Source organism: Canis aureus, chromosome 22, assembly GCF_053574225.1.
Source record: "Canis aureus isolate CA01 chromosome 22, VMU_Caureus_v.1.0, whole genome shotgun sequence".
NCBI lineage: Eukaryota > Metazoa > Chordata > Mammalia > Carnivora > Canidae > Canis > Canis aureus.
This window is the reverse complement of record NC_135632.1, coordinates 7,996,453-8,014,071: the sequence shown is the minus strand read 5'-3', so window position 1 is coordinate 8,014,071 and position 17,619 is coordinate 7,996,453. Positions and strand designations below refer to the sequence as shown.

General features: G+C 35.1%; 1 protein-coding gene and 1 pseudogene across 6 annotated transcripts in view; one reads left to right on the top strand and one right to left on the bottom strand.

The window, feature by feature from the left end:
• Nucleotides 1–17,619, top strand: part of RNF13 (ring finger protein 13) — a 201,226-nt gene that overhangs the window by 97,839 nt on the left and 85,768 nt on the right. For all 6 annotated transcript variants that reach the window (XM_077864719.1, XM_077864716.1, XM_077864720.1 and 3 more), the window contains one exon: nt 10,290–10,415. In XM_077864719.1, coding sequence (XP_077720845.1) covers nt 10,290–10,415 — 126 coding nt within the window. Of the gene's footprint in view, nt 1–10,289; nt 10,416–17,619 lie in introns of those variants that run through there.
• LOC144293581 (GTP-binding nuclear protein Ran pseudogene) lies at nt 13,509–16,426 on the bottom strand (annotated as a pseudogene).

Below are 17,619 nucleotides of genomic sequence, written 5' to 3'. Positions count from 1 at the left end.
ACTGACTGAGCCACCTAGGTGGACTCCTAGCAGCTGTTTTGAAGGAACATTTTCTCCTAGTCTTTTGAAATAATCTCTTCGATAATAAGGATATTCTTCTATATCCTCCACTTTTTAAAAAAGATTTTATTTATTTGTTATTTGAGAAAGGGTGGGTGCAGGAGAGCGGAAGAGAGAGAAAACACAAGTGACAGGTGGTGGGTAAAAGGCAGAGGGAAAGGGAGAAGCAGACTTCCTGCTGAGCAGGGAGCCTGATGTAGGGCTTGATCCTACAACCCTGAGATTGTGACCTGAGCCACCCAGGTGCCCCTATCCTCGGCTTTTGTAGAGATACTGTTTGCATATTAAGAGGATTTCTAATTTGAGACTTATTTATATGATTTATCTTATAGTTGGTGACCACTCACTTTTTATATTAAATATTCAGGATGTATGTGTATTCAAAATGACTGCAATTTTGTAGGAATATTTTCTCAGTCTTGTCTGAGCAGTTTTACCAATTAGATATGAATAGATGAATAGATATTAGAGCTGTATTCAGAATTTATAAATTGAAAAGTTGATAAATGTAAAACCAGGAAGGAGAATGTTACGTTTGAGGTCCTCACAAACAAGTACTTTATCATATTCATTTCTGTTGTAGTACAGTGTCTGGCATAGAATGTAAATATCCCAAAGGCAGGATCTTTATCTCTGGCAGTACCTGAATTAGAGTAGGGAGTCAGCAAATTGGTTCAATGAACCAGTATATCAGTAAATAGAGAATTAAAATGACAATGTTTCAGGTTGACCTGTTGGTAATAAATTACGAAGTAAGAAATAATCAAAATGTCCATAAATACATTGAACAGTTTGCCTTCTCAGGGGTTCATTAGTGTTCTTCAGTGAGCACGAAAAACCATATTTAAGAATCTGGTAGCCTGATGTTTGTTGTATTTAGGGTGATTTATGTCATCTGTTTTCTGCTTGCCCTCAGAAGTTCTGTGGAAAAAAAGTTAAGATAAAAAATTCCAACCTCAGGATTTATTTTGCTATCTGACAGTAGGAAGTATATTGGAGGTAAACCAATGTCTTGTGATCACTTTCACGCCTTGATGACTAGCTTGTCTTGTTTTATATATCTCATTTAGGAGTATTTTTCACATTTAGTACCTCTTACAGATTAGAGATGCAAAACTGTCAACAGTTATTTGGCATCAGGGGGAACCTGATGTTGAACCACAACTGCTCATGATTATTTCTTACTTTTTATTCAGTATAGTTTTCACTTGACCACTATTCCCTAAAATTTCTTCTCCCAAACTGAACATATTTTACTTGTAATTTTTGGCATAATAATACTGTAGACGCTAAGAGAATTTGCTTTGTAATGGAATCTAAAAATCCCCTCCTTGTATAAAGCAGGGGATTTTTTTTTCTTTAAAGATTTATTTACTTTAGAGAGAGGGCATATGAGTGGGGGCAGGAGCCAGGAGTAAAAGGAGACAAGAAGACTCCCCCATCAGCGGGGACCCCAACATGGTGCTTGATCCTAAGACTCCTGAGATCATGACCTGAGCCAAAATCAAGAGTTGGATGCTCAACCTGCAGATCTACCAGGTGATCCAGCAAGGAATCTTTTCTTAAATAAATTTAATGTATGTTAGAATAAATGTATTGAAAGAAAGTAAAAATTTTACTGATAGATTCTATATATATAGAAATATCTTTGATTTGATGCTACCAGCTTCTTGACAACTTGTAATTCACTCTACACTGTGAGCTTTTTTCTTTGCAAGTATATTTGTTTAGCACAAATATCATCATTGTAATAATAACAAATAATAAAAATAGAACTACTCTATGATCCAGTATTCACACTACTGGGTATTTACCCCCAAAATACAGAAACATTTAATCAAAGGGATACATGCACCCACATGTTTATTGTAGCATTATTTACAATAGCTAAATTATGAAAGCAGCCCAAATATCCATCCATAGATGAATGGATAATAAAGATGTGGTATACAATGGAATAAAAAAAAACACAAAAAAGAATGAAATCTTGCCATTTGTAATATCAAGGATGGAGCTAGAGAGTATAATGCCAAACGAAATAAATCAGTCAGAGGAAGACAAATACCATATGATTTCACTTGTGTATGATTTAAGAAACAAAACAAATTGAGGTATCATGCATAGGTGGCTCAGTTGGTTGAGCATCCAACTCTTAGTTTCGGCTCAGGTTATGAATCTCAAGGTTGTGGGATTGAGCCTTGACTTGGGCTCTGCACTCAGCATGGAGTCTGCTGGAGATTATCTTCCTCTCCCTTTGTTCCTCCCACTGCTCTCTCTATCTCTCTCTCTGATAAATAAAATCTTTAAAAAATTAAAAATAAAGATAAAAAAGAAGAAAAAGAGAGACAAACCAAGAAATAGACTCTTAACTATAGGAACCAGAGGGGAATTGGGGAGTGTGGATAGGTGAAATAGCTGAAGGGTATTGAAGAGTACACTTATCGTGATGAGCACTGAATAATATATAAAATTATTGAATCACTCTATTGTACACCTAAAACTAATATAACACTGTATGTTAACTATACTGGAACTAAAATTAAAAACTTGATTGATAGGGGCACGTGGGTGGCTCAGTGGTTGAGCATCTGTTTTTGGCTCAGGTCATGATCCCGGGGTCCTGGGATCAAGTCCCACATTGGGCTCTCCGCAGGAAGCCTGCTTCTCCCTCTGCCTGTGTCTCTGCCTCTCTCTCTGTGTGTCTCATGAATAAATAAAATCCTAAAAAAAAGTTTAATTGATAAAAATGAAATAGCATTATAGAATAATCTTTGGTCTCACCAATCTCACTGAAATAATTTCTTTTTGTATTTCTATTAAATTAGAAAGACATTGTGTTCTTAAAGAAAAGAAACATTATTTGAGTCAGTTTGATTCATAGCACCATCAATTAGCAGCTGAATCTTGAGTATGTTATCTTCTCTGAAGTACTTTTTTCTCCAAAATAGGGATGATAATGCCTGTGATTTGTGATCCTCAGTTGTGAGCATAAAGCTGTCTATGTGTTCTAGGACTTCAATTTAGTTATGATAGTTAACTTCAATAGCAGCGAATGACTTGAAAAGCCAGTTTTCTACATATCCATTTTCTACAGAATACAATGAAAGATGGTGGGATAATAGGATAATAGAAAGGTATAACAAGAAGGAAAAAGGTAACCTAAACTGCTAATAATTTTAATAATAAGCGCACGTGAACTTTTGCCATATTTTGCCATAGAGGTGGTGATTATATTAGCACAATGCCAAAATTATTAGAGTGCTAGACTGAGAATATTTAATCCCTGTCTTTGTGGAGATGAGTGTTGTGCTCAAATGGGAAGAACATTGGCTTTGGGGTTAGTGTTACTAGGCTTCACATTATGATTCTATCACTATGTGTGTTATTCAACTTCTTTAAATCAGTCCAGTTGTCTATAAAAATACATATCCAAAGCATTAGTGGAAGGAAGGTAGCTGCTATTTATTATTTTTTCCCTTATTTTGGGTTTTGTTTTCCCCCTGCCCCTTTTTTTCTAGTTTTTTTAAGGTGAATATTGAGGCCATTTATTTGAGGCCTTTTCCTCTTTTCTAATATACGTACTTAGTGCTATAAATTTCTCTCTAAGTACTATGTTAGTTGTGTCCTTCAAATTTTGGTAAGCTGTGTTTTAATTTTTATTCACTTCAAATGTTTAGAGCTAATTTGGTCTACTTCTGAGGCAATAGTCTTCTGAGGACTCTATGTAGTGCTCTGTATTACGAAGTTTTCCCACTCTGGCTGATAAGAATACAATTCCTAGCCGTGTATGCGCTCCAGGGATTATTCTATTTACTCCTTTCTTTCTCAGTTTTGGTAGCTCCCTCCTACAAAATGCAGCCAAGAACTTGAGTGGACACCTCTGCATGTATCTAGAGCCCTCTCTTCTTTGCAGCTCCCTTATCCCCAATATGGTGCCCCAGAAAACCTAAGCTGCCTTGGCTTCTCCAATGAACTCTGTCTCCTCAACTCATTGAGACCCCTAGACTCTGTTGAGTTCTCCTGTCCTATGCTGAGGCCTAGACTCTCCCCCAGATAGTGAGCTGAGGTATTTGCAGGGCTCATTGCATTTATTTCTTTCTTCTCAGCAATTGCTGGCTTGTGCTGTTATCCATTCTCTGAAAGCTGATATTTCAGCTTCTGTTTAATTTTCTAGTTATTTAAAGCAAGAGGATAAAGCTAGTCCCTGTTATTCTATCATGGCTGGAAAGTAGAAGTTCATTTTAGCATCTAGTAGGTAAAATTTATTGGAGTGAATTGTCAAAAAAAAATTGTCAAAATGGGTGATTTTAGAACTGTGTATTGATATTATATAAATCTTTATGCTTTTTAAAATTTTTTATTTTTAATCTCAGTGCAGTTAATAAACAAATATAATAATCTGGGGCTTTTAAGGTTTGACATTCCTAGAATATTAATATGAGTCAAATTTTGTTTCTAATACTTTTGAACCTTTTCAGAAATATGTTTTAAAAATTATATAGTTGGTCTAAATAGTATTTGCTGACTTAGCACTTCTAAGTATTTTAATGTTTTCAGTTATTTATGGGTTCATTGTATTTTTGTGATATCTTTTGATCACATATTATAAAGATCTAAAATCTAACTCCTTGATACGTTATATAACCAAAAAAGATTATTGGGAATTCTAACAATATATAATTGTAATTCTAACAATATACAAGGTGAGATGTAACTTTGAGATGAAAGATACTCAGTTAACTGATTTGAAAAATGCTACAAATGTAATATCTAGATTTGTGGGTTTTTTTTTAAACAGTCTTTTCTTATAAGAAGTTAAGGGCTTAACTTTTAATTAGTATATAACCCTCAAATTTCTGTCTTATTTAGTGCTTTCCTCAGTGATGTGCAGAAAGACAGAAGGTATGACTCAAATTTGCAAGTGGCATGAAGCTTGGAATGGTTAAAATACTAATGTTTTACCTTTGAGTCTTAAAAGATAGGCACTGAAAAGAGGAGAAAAATAGCTTAGTAGTAGCATATGTCAAATTTGTTGAAACAACTGTGACATGTTTGCCAGAAACATCAATACATCAATTATGGTGCAACAATAGAAGTATACTGTCAAGAGCAGGCTAAAGGGTGATAGTTCCTATTGCTGCCTTTTTGTTGATGATGTGTTTATTAAATATTTTTTTGAAATTTAGAAAAGCTGCAAAAATAGTACAGAGAATTTCCATATACTCTATTTTCTTTTAGTGTTAATATTTTAGATAACCATGGTACATTTATCAAATCTAAGAAATTAACATTTATACAATAAATTAAATAAAGTACAGACTTCTTTCAGATTTCACATGTTTTTCCACTGATAACCTTCTTGCATTCCAGGATCCAATCCTGGCTATGTTATGCTGGTCAGATCACTTACGTTAGTCTAGCTGATTTTTGGCCCCAAATTAAAATACAGTAAAGTTTTAGAACCAAGTTAAATGCCACTTTTGATGTTACTGCCCTCCCATAGTTTGAGTGATTTTCTGTGTTCTATGGAGTTATACTGTGTGTTTATACTTTGTTTTCTCTTATTGGATCTGTTAGTCCCTAGCCAAGTAATTATTATTTGAAGGAACTCAGTCTTATCCATCCTCTTACAAAGAGCCATCATGAAATGAGACCAGTGTGTTCAGAGCATAGTGTTAAAGGAACTTAAAATAATATAAGTGGTGGTTAAAGGATATTTGACTGCATAAGATGAGCATAACCTCCAACTATTTTTGAAAAAGGAATTAAAAATATGTGAAAACTATGGGTAAATTTTGGTAGAATGATCTAATAAAGAATAGGGAAAAGAGCAGTGGATATTTTTAAATCATAGAAAGTTGATATAAATAAATCCATCTGTCTCATTAGGAAAATGTTGGCTAATTACGTCTGATCAGTATAACTCTTTGTAAAAATTATGACAAAGTTTCCTTTGACATCTTCATTGTTTGAAGTATTTATATCAGATTTTGGAATAACCTTACTTGCCTTTTAGACTAACACTTTGTCTTGTTCATTTTTGTATATGTTCATTCTTCTTTTTGTTGCCCATTTTGTTTTTCACCTAGTTAGGTTTCGTTTTGTTTCATTTTGTCCTCTTATGGAAGTAATATAATATAGTGGTTTAGAATGTAGATTCTGGAGTCAGACTTCCTGGGATTGCGTGCCTGCTGTGTATCCTTGGACAAGTTACCTAACTTTTTGAGACTCTGTTTCCTCATCTTTAAAATAAGGATAATAAAAAAAAAAAATAAGGATAATAATAGTAGTTATCTCTTGGCTTATCATATAGATAAACTGAAAGAGCATAGTGCCCAGCACACAGTGTTGAGTGCCATGGCTCAACAAATGTTAACTGCTTGCTGGTTACCGCAATTAATTAATTTATAACTTCAGATACTCATTACAAAATAACTCACCCTTCTCTGTCTCTTATGTTCTTTCACTTTTATACTGTTAAAAAGGGAAAGATGCACTGCCTTGCTTTCAACATTTTTGTACTGCGTATTCTTTTCTTAATTTTACTATTATATAATTAGCGCAAACTGAAGGGAGGGCAAGTTAAGGCTGTTTTCAGCCTGAAACCATCTTTTTTTTTTTTTTTTTTTTTTTTTCTGAAACCATCTTTTAAGCAAAACCACTTTATCAAGTTATCTACCTATTTATGCATTTATTAACCAGTGTCATTTATCAGTGAAAGTCATTTTTGTATAATGTTTATCCTGAAATATTGTAGTTCTAAATGCCTTCTGAAGCACTAAAGCAAAATTATATTCAGTTTGATTCTTTTTTTTTTTTTGATTTTCAGAAATTAGTATGATGAAAGTGCTTTGAGCCACTTCAAATTTAGCTACTTTCTTTTTTTTTAAATTTTTATTTACTTATGATAGTCACACACAGAGAGAGAGAGAGAGAGAGAGAGGCAGAGACATAGGCAAAGGGAGAAGCAGGCTCCATGCACCGGGAGCCCGATGTGGGATTCGATCCCGGGTCTCCAGGATCGCGCCCTGGGCCAAAGGCAGGCGCCAAACCGCTGCGCCACCCAGGGATCCCTCAGTTTGATTCTTATGTTTATTTTAAATATTCCAGTTAAGAAGAGGTAATCTAAACTGCTTTGGAAAGCTTGGAAGTATTTACTAAAGTTTGATATCCTATGATCCAGCTTGATATCCTCTGGTTCTACTTTTATGTACGTACTGAACAGATGTTAATGTCCATGGAATGTTTATAATAGCACTGTATGTGCTAGCTCCTCACTAGAAATAGCCATCAACAGTAGAATACATTTTGGCATATTTGCACAATTTAATACTAAATAGAAATGGCAGTGAAAGATCTGCCAAGTGTATCTCAACAGTGTAGTTGCTGAACAGTAGGGTTGAATCTCACAGATACAGCACTGAGAGAAATAAGTCTAAAAGACCATTTACTATACTATACAGTATTGTTTATGTCAAGTGTAAAATTAGGCAAAAATGAAGCTGTTAGAAGTCTGTGTAGCGATATTAGGAATGGGGTTTGAGGAGCAGTGACTGGCAGGGAGGAAGGGAACTTCCAGAGTACTGTTAATATTTTGTTTCGTGATACCAGTATGTTCAGTTTGTGAAAATTCATCAAGCTGGAAAATTATATTTTGTGTACTTTGTAGATAGTCACAAAAGCTTTCGAAAGAAATTGACATATATAAATATTATAAGCCTGTTGCATTTGATGATATTGAGGTGCCAGTCTGTATGTACTATTTTTATCCAGCATTCTTGTTTTAACATCAGGGAATTACAACAACAAAGAGAGGATACATGGCATCTGGTTTAAGTCTCCTAGACCTTTGTAGTTTTCATGGGTTTCCTACGTGTTGGTATAAAGTGCCCCTATCAGAAGGTAGAAATGAAAAGGAGCTTTGATTACAGAGCAAGCATCCTTTTAATAAGAGATTGGCCCTGAGAGGTGATAGTAGGCTGTGGACCTGGCTTAAGGTAACACCTTCTTAATCTTTCTTATTCAAGGGACCAGAGAATTGTGCCAAATTAATTGACAAAGCCCATTACACTACTTGTAGACTTTGTGGATGATGCAAAGTAAGTTTGCACTTAGTTTTAAATGATTAGCATCTCAGGGAAGGATAGGAATTAGTAAATTGATTTAGCAAGTTATTCTTTTAGAATAGTCCACAGGAAAGATAATATTTAATAATTTAAGAACTGTTTAAGACTTCACTCAATTTTTTGTTAATGCAGCTAGATTGTTTTTTGGACTTTTAGCTTAATGTGTATTTGACTTTTGTGAGTTATGTTTAAAAATAATACATGTTTGTCATAACAGATATAAAAATATAAAAATATAGAAATTATTAAAAAGCAAAACCCTTTTCCAGTTTCACTTGTAGATCTTTTGTTTGTGTGTGTATCTGTACATACCATAAATTCATTGATAAGATGCCTCTATTTTATTACCCCCTGTTTTAACATCCCTGAAATTGGCATGTGTCTTTCAAATGTTGTCCACTAGGCGGCAATCATGATGGAGTTGACATCGCCAGACATGGGAAATTAGGCCATAGTTGTTCATATTGTCTTCACTTAAGTTTAGTTATATTTTTTGTTGGTAATATATGGGTTGAGTTTAATTGCTATTACAAGTATCTTGAAAAGAACTGCATATGTGATTTGTCATTAAAGCACAGAAGAGGCAGCATTAAAGCAAATATTTATTGTTGGAGGATAACCACAGTTCTCTTTCTCTGCAAAGTAAAAACCAAGTGCTTTATGGAATTGAGAAGGGAGCTATTTTATGAGTAAATGAAGGTATGCTGCCTTTTGCTCCTGACACATGTGAAAGCATTCCCTATTACAAGCCAATCAGTTCGACTTAAGGCAGGAGAAATTGCCATATCCTATGAATAGGTGGTTGGTGTGACCAATTCACACACCGTTATAGGATTACTGTTAAGGCACTTTGTCATACCTTTAATTGCTCATTTCTTACTAATTTACTGAATTTGGTTATTTTTGTGTGTGTGTGTGTTTATTCAGTGTTTTACATCTGTTGAGATAGTTCTAATCTGTTAATGTAGTATTTTATGTGAATGTATTTTCTGATGTCAAACCATCCTATATTTCTGGGGAAAGCAACTTGCTATTTTCTTTTTAAATTAATAGTTATTTTGTGGATATCTTTTTAATTTAGTGTGTTTACATTTATCTTATTTTTTAATGGCTCTATTGTTTTTCTCTTGTATTTTTTTTTTTTCCCCAAATGGCTGCCTTATTGATGTGCCTGATTTCCAGCTTTTGCTATTCAAAACAATGTAGCAGGGAACATCTTTCTGCATATACCTTTATATACTCAGGCTACTATTTCTATAGAAGAAAAATACCTAGAAATGTTATGCATTTTCATTGTTTGATAACATGAAAGAAATGCAAAAGTTAATTTTAAAAAAGCATTTATTTGGTTTAGAAATGTCAGTCATTATTGGAAAATATACCAACATGCTAACAGTGGTTTGTCTTTGGGATGATGAGCTTATGTGTGATTAAAAAAAACAACAACAACAAAGAACTTTAATGGTAGAAATGGAACTTACTTTAAAAAGCTAATGCTAGGATCCCTTGGTGGTTCAGTGGTTTGGCTCCTGCCTTCGGCCCATGGCGTGTTCCTAGAGTCCCGGGATTGGGTCCCACATCGGGCTCCCTGCATGGAGCCTGCTTCTCCCTCTGCCTGTGTCTCTGCCTCTCTCTCTCTCTGTCTCCAATGAATAAATAAATAACATAAAAAAAAAAAAAAAAAAAGCTAAATGCCTATGGGGTGCTTGGGTGGCTCAGTTAATGCCTTCAGCTCGGGTCACGATCACAGGGTCCTGAGATTGAGCCTGAGCTGGCATTGCCCTGCTCAGCAGGGAGTCTGCTTCTCCCTCTGCCTCTGCCTTTCCCTGTGTTCTTGATCTCTGTCTCTCAAATGAATAAGTAAAATCTTTAAAAAAAAAAAAAAAAAAAACCCCACTAAACTAAATGCTAATGAAATCAAATACTACTTTAGAAGTCCTGGGATTGTGAGCATTTGGAGGATAGTCCTGTTGTAGTTCCGAGATAATTCATCTAGCAAAATGCAAAATACATGAAGCTAATTTAAAACATATTTGTAGAACTAAGTTGAATTGATTTTTTGAGTCTAACAGAGAAAAAAACTTCTTGCCAATTCTTTTTCAGGGTTTTTTGATTAACTCAAAACCAGAGAATGCCTGTGAACCCATAGTGCCTCCACCACTAAAAGACAATTCATCGGGCACTTTCATCGTGTTAATTAGAAGACTTGATTGTAATTTTGATATAAAGGTAATGTATGCTTTTTTCATTTTTTTGTTACTATTTTTTGTTTTTAGATTATCTATCTTAAATTCTCCCTTGTTTCAGAAAGACTTTGAAAGTTTATAAGGTTCATCCAGATTAAAAAAGGAAGGTGAGGATGAAAGGAAAATGGGAAGTTGGTGAAGGCAAGCAAGAGAGTTGAATTTTACTCATCTGCTACAAAATTGACTCTAAGCTCTTAGAAACCAGTACAAAAAGGAGGACAGTTCACAATTCATTTTTTTAACAAGATTGTAAACAAATTGATTGGGATATAAATGATTGCTGTTGGTTCTAGGAATTTTCAGGTGGTTGCTGGGAATCTTGAACTGTGGTTTAATAGTAGAATATTGCTTGATCTAATCTAGGAACGGAAACATTAACCTTCAGTTTTATGCCTTTAATTACCAATACTATACATATATTTATATTTATGTTGGGATTTCTCTTTTGCGATAAGCTATCTCTGTCACCTACAGAAAGTTTGTCTCCCTGGTGTGGGTTAGGTCAGATAGTAAAAGTTTGCCATAGAACCTCCCTCATTATCATCAGTGCTGCTCTAAAGGTGTGGTTTTTTTGTTTTTGGTTTTTTTGTTTGTTTGTTTTTGTTTTTGATACTTTTAATAATGTCTTTACAAATCTGGTTTTGGATGGTCTTGGCTAAAGAGCCATGTTGAGGCCTGTATAAAACAAGTCCTGATGTTACTTTTGTTGAACTACCTCAGACCGGAGTGTCATGTAGTTTCTTGCATGTATCTTAGAGAATAGACATGGGATAATTACTTCATGTACTTGACATAGCTTGATCTGAGATGATTTGTTCAATAGGAACAGACTCCTGGTGTGCCTGAATTTTGCCTCTTCTCCTTGCATTTCATGAAAGAAATGACAATTCCATAATAAACTTATTAAACGAATAAAACAATAACTGTAAAAGGATTTGGAAATGTAGACCACTTCGTAAATGATAGGTTTGTTACTATTGTATATCAGTTCCAAATCTAAACTCTCAATTGCCTTTAAGTGGGAAATAGGGGGTCCCTGGGTGGCGCAGCGGTTTGGCGCCTGCCTTTGGCCCAGGGCGCGATCCTGGAGACCCGGGATCGAATCCCACATCAGGCTCCCGGTGCATGGAGCCTGCTTCTCCCTCTGCCTATGTCTCTGCCTCTCTCTCTCTCTCTGTATGACTATCATAAATTAAAAAAAAAAAAAAAAAAAAAAGTGGGAAATAAACTAGAACTTGAAGTCAGCTATAGATTTCATGCTCTTCAGAATTATATGTCTTTTGTATAGTAGTTTGAATTTAAGCCATTTCAAGATTTGACCCAGAGCTAAACTGTAACAATTTCAGGTTGTTCCAGAAAAAGGAAACATTACTGTAGTATTTCATTAATTTCTTGCTGCTAAAAAATTAAAAGTAAGCTAAAATTTGTTGATTCTAAGGTTTATTGCATTATTATGCTATGTAGTTTTTGTCTCAGTCCAGTCTTTATTAACTAGAAATTGCAATGCCTTTTTTTTAATTTAAATAACTTTTTTTTGGGGGGGGGGATGGAAGGTGGTTCACTGCAAAATTTAAGGAAATACTGTCATTGAATGTTTATTTCTGATGGTGAAAACACAACTCAGGGATGAATAGGTAGGTAGGCTTATTAGTCCTCCAGTCCCTTAAGTGGGTCCTCATCATGAGTCTGAGTGCTTCTAATAGAGTTTTATGATTAGCTGTAATCCAGCTTGTCTCTTCCTACTTCCTGTTTCAAATTTTAAGCTGCAGGCATACCACCTCCTTGAAGTCTCTCTCTCGACTTGTTGTACAATGCTGACTCCATCTTTGTGCCTTTACATACTATTTCCCCTGGGCAAGATCTCTGTCCAAGATGACATTTAAGTGCTAGCTAAGGATATTATCTTTTCTGGAAGCCTTTCTTTCTTCCTGCCCTCTCTGATAGAATGAATCATTCCAATTCACTGTGCCACTCTCCCACTTTGTAAATCTCTCCTTCACTCTTTATCATGTTATTTTTTATTATATATGTATTTCACTTGTGATCTGTGTTTAGAGTTCCTTTTAATTATATTATCTAGTTTGTATCATAGTGCATAGTGGAAGAGCAATATAGGTTTGTTAAGCTATGTAGTATAGTAAGCCTTCTACTTATGTGTATAGTGCATTTTTAAAGAAACACGTACATGTAAGAATGTTAAAAGTGAGGATTCTTATCTTAGAAAAATGTTAGAAATTTTCTCATTATACCTCACCATGTAGATACAGTTTTAATGAATAAGATTCTAGTCTGTTGTACGTTTTTAAATTCTATTATCTTTCCTTCACAAACAGTATATCGTAGACATTTAAGGCTAAAGATTCCTTGTTCCTAATGGTTTCCATCTTGTGTCAGTTCCATTGAAAATATGAGACCTGAGTTTATAGGGAAAACATATTAATTTTAATTAAGGTCTGGAAATAGACTGCATATGTTTGAATTCCATTTTTTTTTTCCATTTGAAATACAGCTTTATTCTGATTCTAAACTAAAAGGAATGGGAATGACCGTGACAAAAGAGCTTTCACCACTGGATATTGTGATGTGACTCTAGCAGTCTTTTATTTGAAATTCAGGAAGGAAACATTTACATTCCAAAACAGCTAAATATGCAGGTCCAAAAAATGAAGGCACTTTTTAAACTGCCACATTCACTTTGAAGCCCATTCATCTCCTTCTACATCCTGAAGATTAAGTACAGGCCCTGCTCAGTTATATAATAAAGTGGCAAACATGCAGTACTACCGACCTCACAGGACAGTTGCCTATAAAACTGGACTTCTGGGATGCCTGGGTGGTGCAGTCAGTTAAGCATCCAACTCTTGGTTTTGGCTCAGGTCATGATCTCAGAGCTCAAGCCCCATGTCAGGGTCTGTGCTTAGTGTGGAGTCTGCTCCAAATTCTGTCTCTCCCTTGACCCCTCCTGCCCACCCTCCGCCCCCCATTCTCCAACTCTCTCTCTCTCTCTCAAATAAATAAATAAATCTTAAAAAGATAACTAGCTAGACTTTTGACACTGGGCTCCAGTTGCACTTTTTCACAGGTGATCATCCTCATCCAGGAGAGCAGTTGCCTAAGCAACCTCTAGATCATGATTATTACTATGTTGCTAAAGCTAGGTCCATGACAACTTGCAGTGGGGCAAGAGCAGGCATGGCAACAGACTCCCAAGTTAGGGTTTCCAGTTAGTTTTCTAGCAGACCACAGGAAAGGCTTTTCAAAGTTGTAGTTACTTGGGATCCCTGGGTGGCTCAGCAGTGGAGCATCTGCCTTTGGCTCAGGGCATGATCCTGGAGTCCTGGGATCGAGTCCCACGTTGGGCTCCCTGCATGGGGCCTGCTTCTCCCTCTGCCTGTGCCTCTCTCTCTCTCTGTGTCTCTCATGAATAAATAAATAAAATATTAAAAAAAAAAGTTGTAGTTACTTTTGGTAGAAATGTCATACATAGTACTAAATGTTCTTTCAGTGGAAAACAATCAATAGATTTTGCCTTAACTTCCCTGTTCTTAATGTCCACTTTGCTGCCACACAGCATGATGGGGATATTTTTTACACACTCTTAAAATATCTCTATGCCAGTTAGGCACATTCTTGTAATTAGCCCTTGATGTTATAGCAAACATTATAACGGCCCACCAGGTCTGGATGTGATACCCATTCCCTCAGCCCACCAAATTTCTTCTGACTAGCTATATCCCATACATTGAACTGAATATGTCCTCTGTTGTTATGGAACACAAGGGGATGGACCTCAACACCCAAGGTGGCTATGTACTTTTCAAGTTCACCAATTAGATTATGTTTCAGGAACATGTTTTTTCCAGTACCACCATCGCCAGCCAATACAAGTTTGAACTAGACTTGGGGTTCTCCTTGGACAGCTATTGTACTGTTGCTTCCAGAAGTGTTTGCCCAGTCTGACTGAGCTGAATCCCATTTTTATCATTTATTGGCAGTGTGATCTCTGGCAAGTTTTGTCACCTCTCTGTGCCTCAATTTCTTTATCTGTAAAAAAGGAATTATAATGTTCTCTACATCACAGAATTGTTATGAGGAGCAGATGAAATAATCAATGTTAAATGCTTATCAAACAGAGCCTTGCATACAGTGAGCAAGCAGCAAGTATTAGACATTGATGTTTCACACTTCTTACCTTTGATGTAAAATGGAATACAATTAAAGATGGCAAAGATGCTGACTGTATTAGGCCTAGAAGTTTCTCATAGTCTGCTTTTTGCAAGGAAAGCCAGTAATATAATTCAGGTCTCAGAACCAAGGGAGCCGATGGTGTGAAGTCCTGGAGTCAAGAGGTCCAAGAATCAAGAGCTCTGATGTCTAAGGGCAGGGGATGTGGATATCAGGAAGAGAGAGAATTTGCTTTCCCTTTTCCTTTAGTCTATTTGGGGCCTCAACAAATTAGATAATGCCCACTCACATTGCTAAGAGTTGTAGATCTTCTTTACTTAGTCTTTTGAATCAAATGCCAATCTCTTTCAGAAACCCCTTTACAGAGATACTTCAGAATACTGTTTTACTAGCTCTCTGGCATCTCTTAGGCCAGTCTAGTTGCCACATAAAACTAGCCATCACAATGACCTTTCCAAAACTAAATTATTAGCTGATAAGTCATGCTAGGATGCAGTAACTCAATGACAGTTGAGTGTGAAATTTCTAATGTGGTTTATAAAGGACAGTTTAGTCATGCCAGCATGTAATATATAAAATATAAGTTTTATAAATACACATGAGTAAGATATGGATCATCTGTCAAGGTAGTGTGAAATAGATAAGGATAAATTCATTATAGTTACTGGAAAAACAACTGGAATCTTATCCCAAAGAGCATTTCTTTTTCTAAGGGTAGTCATGGTTGATAGGTTATTAGCTTTATTAGTTATAATCTTCAGGTCAAAAATCTATGCCTGTATTTTTCTAGGCTTCCAAATAGATTATTATATATAGTTTTTTTATTAGGTATGTTATAGAACCAAATCACTTAGGATGTATGTTATAGTACTTTTCTGAGTTGAAAATAAATAGCTCTTTGTATAAAATAGGGGTTCATTCATATATATTCAAAATTCTGTATGAATACACTGAAGAAACTAGTGAAAAAAATAACTCACTTTCTTATTACTAATGTAGCATTCTGGGACCAAGTACAAGAAATGCTTAATTCAGCCCCATAGAGAATGCTATAGTTGATACTAGTTGCAAGGTTATGTATTTTGTCTTGCCTATCAAAAGGGATACCCAAGTTATCTCAGACGAATGAGAATCAGTTGTACTTGACAAAGCTTTCCTTGGAAAAAGGAACCCTTTCCATAGTGCAGAGCAGAATGGAAAAGGAGTAGTAAAATTTCATCAAGATCTTTCAGTAATTGTGGTGGTGGTGGTGGTAATTTTGGTAATGTGGTAGGTATTTCAGGGTTTACTTTTTGGAATTCTTTAGATTTTTTTTTTTTTTTTGAAGATGCGTATTGTACTATAATTGAAGAAACCTAGACTTCTCTTATTTCTTCCTTAGAAGTCAGTGATGAAGTGAAGTTGTGTCCTACAATAAAGAAAATGGCACATTTATTCTATACAAACTGTCCCAAATGCTTTCTGATTCAGACAGCTAATAAGACAACTGAAATGCAATTAACAATTTTTGGAAGGTAGGAAATTACACTATTTGTAACATTCTAAACTAAAGAGAAGACTGTTTTAATTTTTTGTCTTCTGTTGAGAGAAGCCCATTTGAGCCATTTTAGTTTATCTTCCTCTAAAGAAATGCAGCAAAACCCATACTTGGAATTAGTTTCTGGATATGTAGGATATCCAGAAGGCTAATAAGAACTGTTGATTACCCGCCAGCTGCTTATTCTGAAAACAATCACTTTTATTCACACTGACAAAAACTGTATCCTCTGAAAAATGCAGTTCCTTAGAGGAAAAGCTAAACAATGTCATTTTGTTTGTCTTTGAACAATGCTGTTCTTTACTGTGACAATATGTAATTGTTTGGAAATGTTAGTTTGTGGTGAGTATTTGAGGTCAAAAAACATCGCTGGCTCTGATAAATAAATTAAGGTGTTATGAAATTTTTTAATTAGAAAAATATAATCTCCTGAGGCACAGAGTTCTCAGAAGACTTGAATTGGCATCCCAGTGGAAAATATGACTTCTTTAAAAAAAATTTGTAAAAATATCTGATTATTTCAAGAACATTAAAATCTCTTAAAATAGAACTTTTCAGAACTACACAAATTTCTATGTTTATAACCAAATAAAGATTAGTTACCAGAGTCTGTTAATTGCCATTGCCATCCAAGATATTTTCATCATATGGTTTTAATACAAGTCAACAATTTCTTCAAATAGTCCTTTTATTTTAACTAAACTCTAGGGAAGCTTGGTAAACAGATATGATGCAATTATATTACCATTTTATGCTCTCATGATTCTTTTGAATGATGCAGCTGCAAAGTCATCTAGGCCGGTTATCAAGAAGCTGAAAGAACTTACATATTATTCCTTCTACTTTTTTTTTCCTGGCATGGATAGAATTGCATTTGGACTGTAGATGATAAGGAATATGTTGGTAGCCCTTTTCTGTTGGAATATGACTTTTATAAAACTTGGTGTAGAAACCCACTTTACCTGACTTCTGCCTTTCTCTCAATTCACCTCTGTATTTTACCTGCCCTCTCACCTTAACCTTTAACCTTCAAGAATTTACAAGTTCACATATGCATTGAGCAGTTTCTCCCTTTCTGTCTGATTTTTACTGTGTTCTTCATCTGGATTACCTTCCCTCAGCTTGGCTATCTGGACAGAGACCTTATTTTAGCTCTAAGATGAAGTAATTTGAAACCTTTCCTGATTTTCTCCAAGGTTGAATAGATCACTTCTTTAATATATTAGTCAATCCCATTGAATCACTTTTTTTATATATTCTTTAATCTCTGTGAACGAGAAGATAATGTTTTAGATTCTATAGTTTTAGCATCTGATACATTGTGTGGCACTTGGTGTACGCTCAGTGTTTGCTAAATAAATAATTTAGAAAACTTTATGGGCTTGCAATTAAATTTAACTGGATTAAAGAATAAACAGTGTTATTGGAACCTTCCATTGACTCCATGTTCACTTCACTCAGTGTT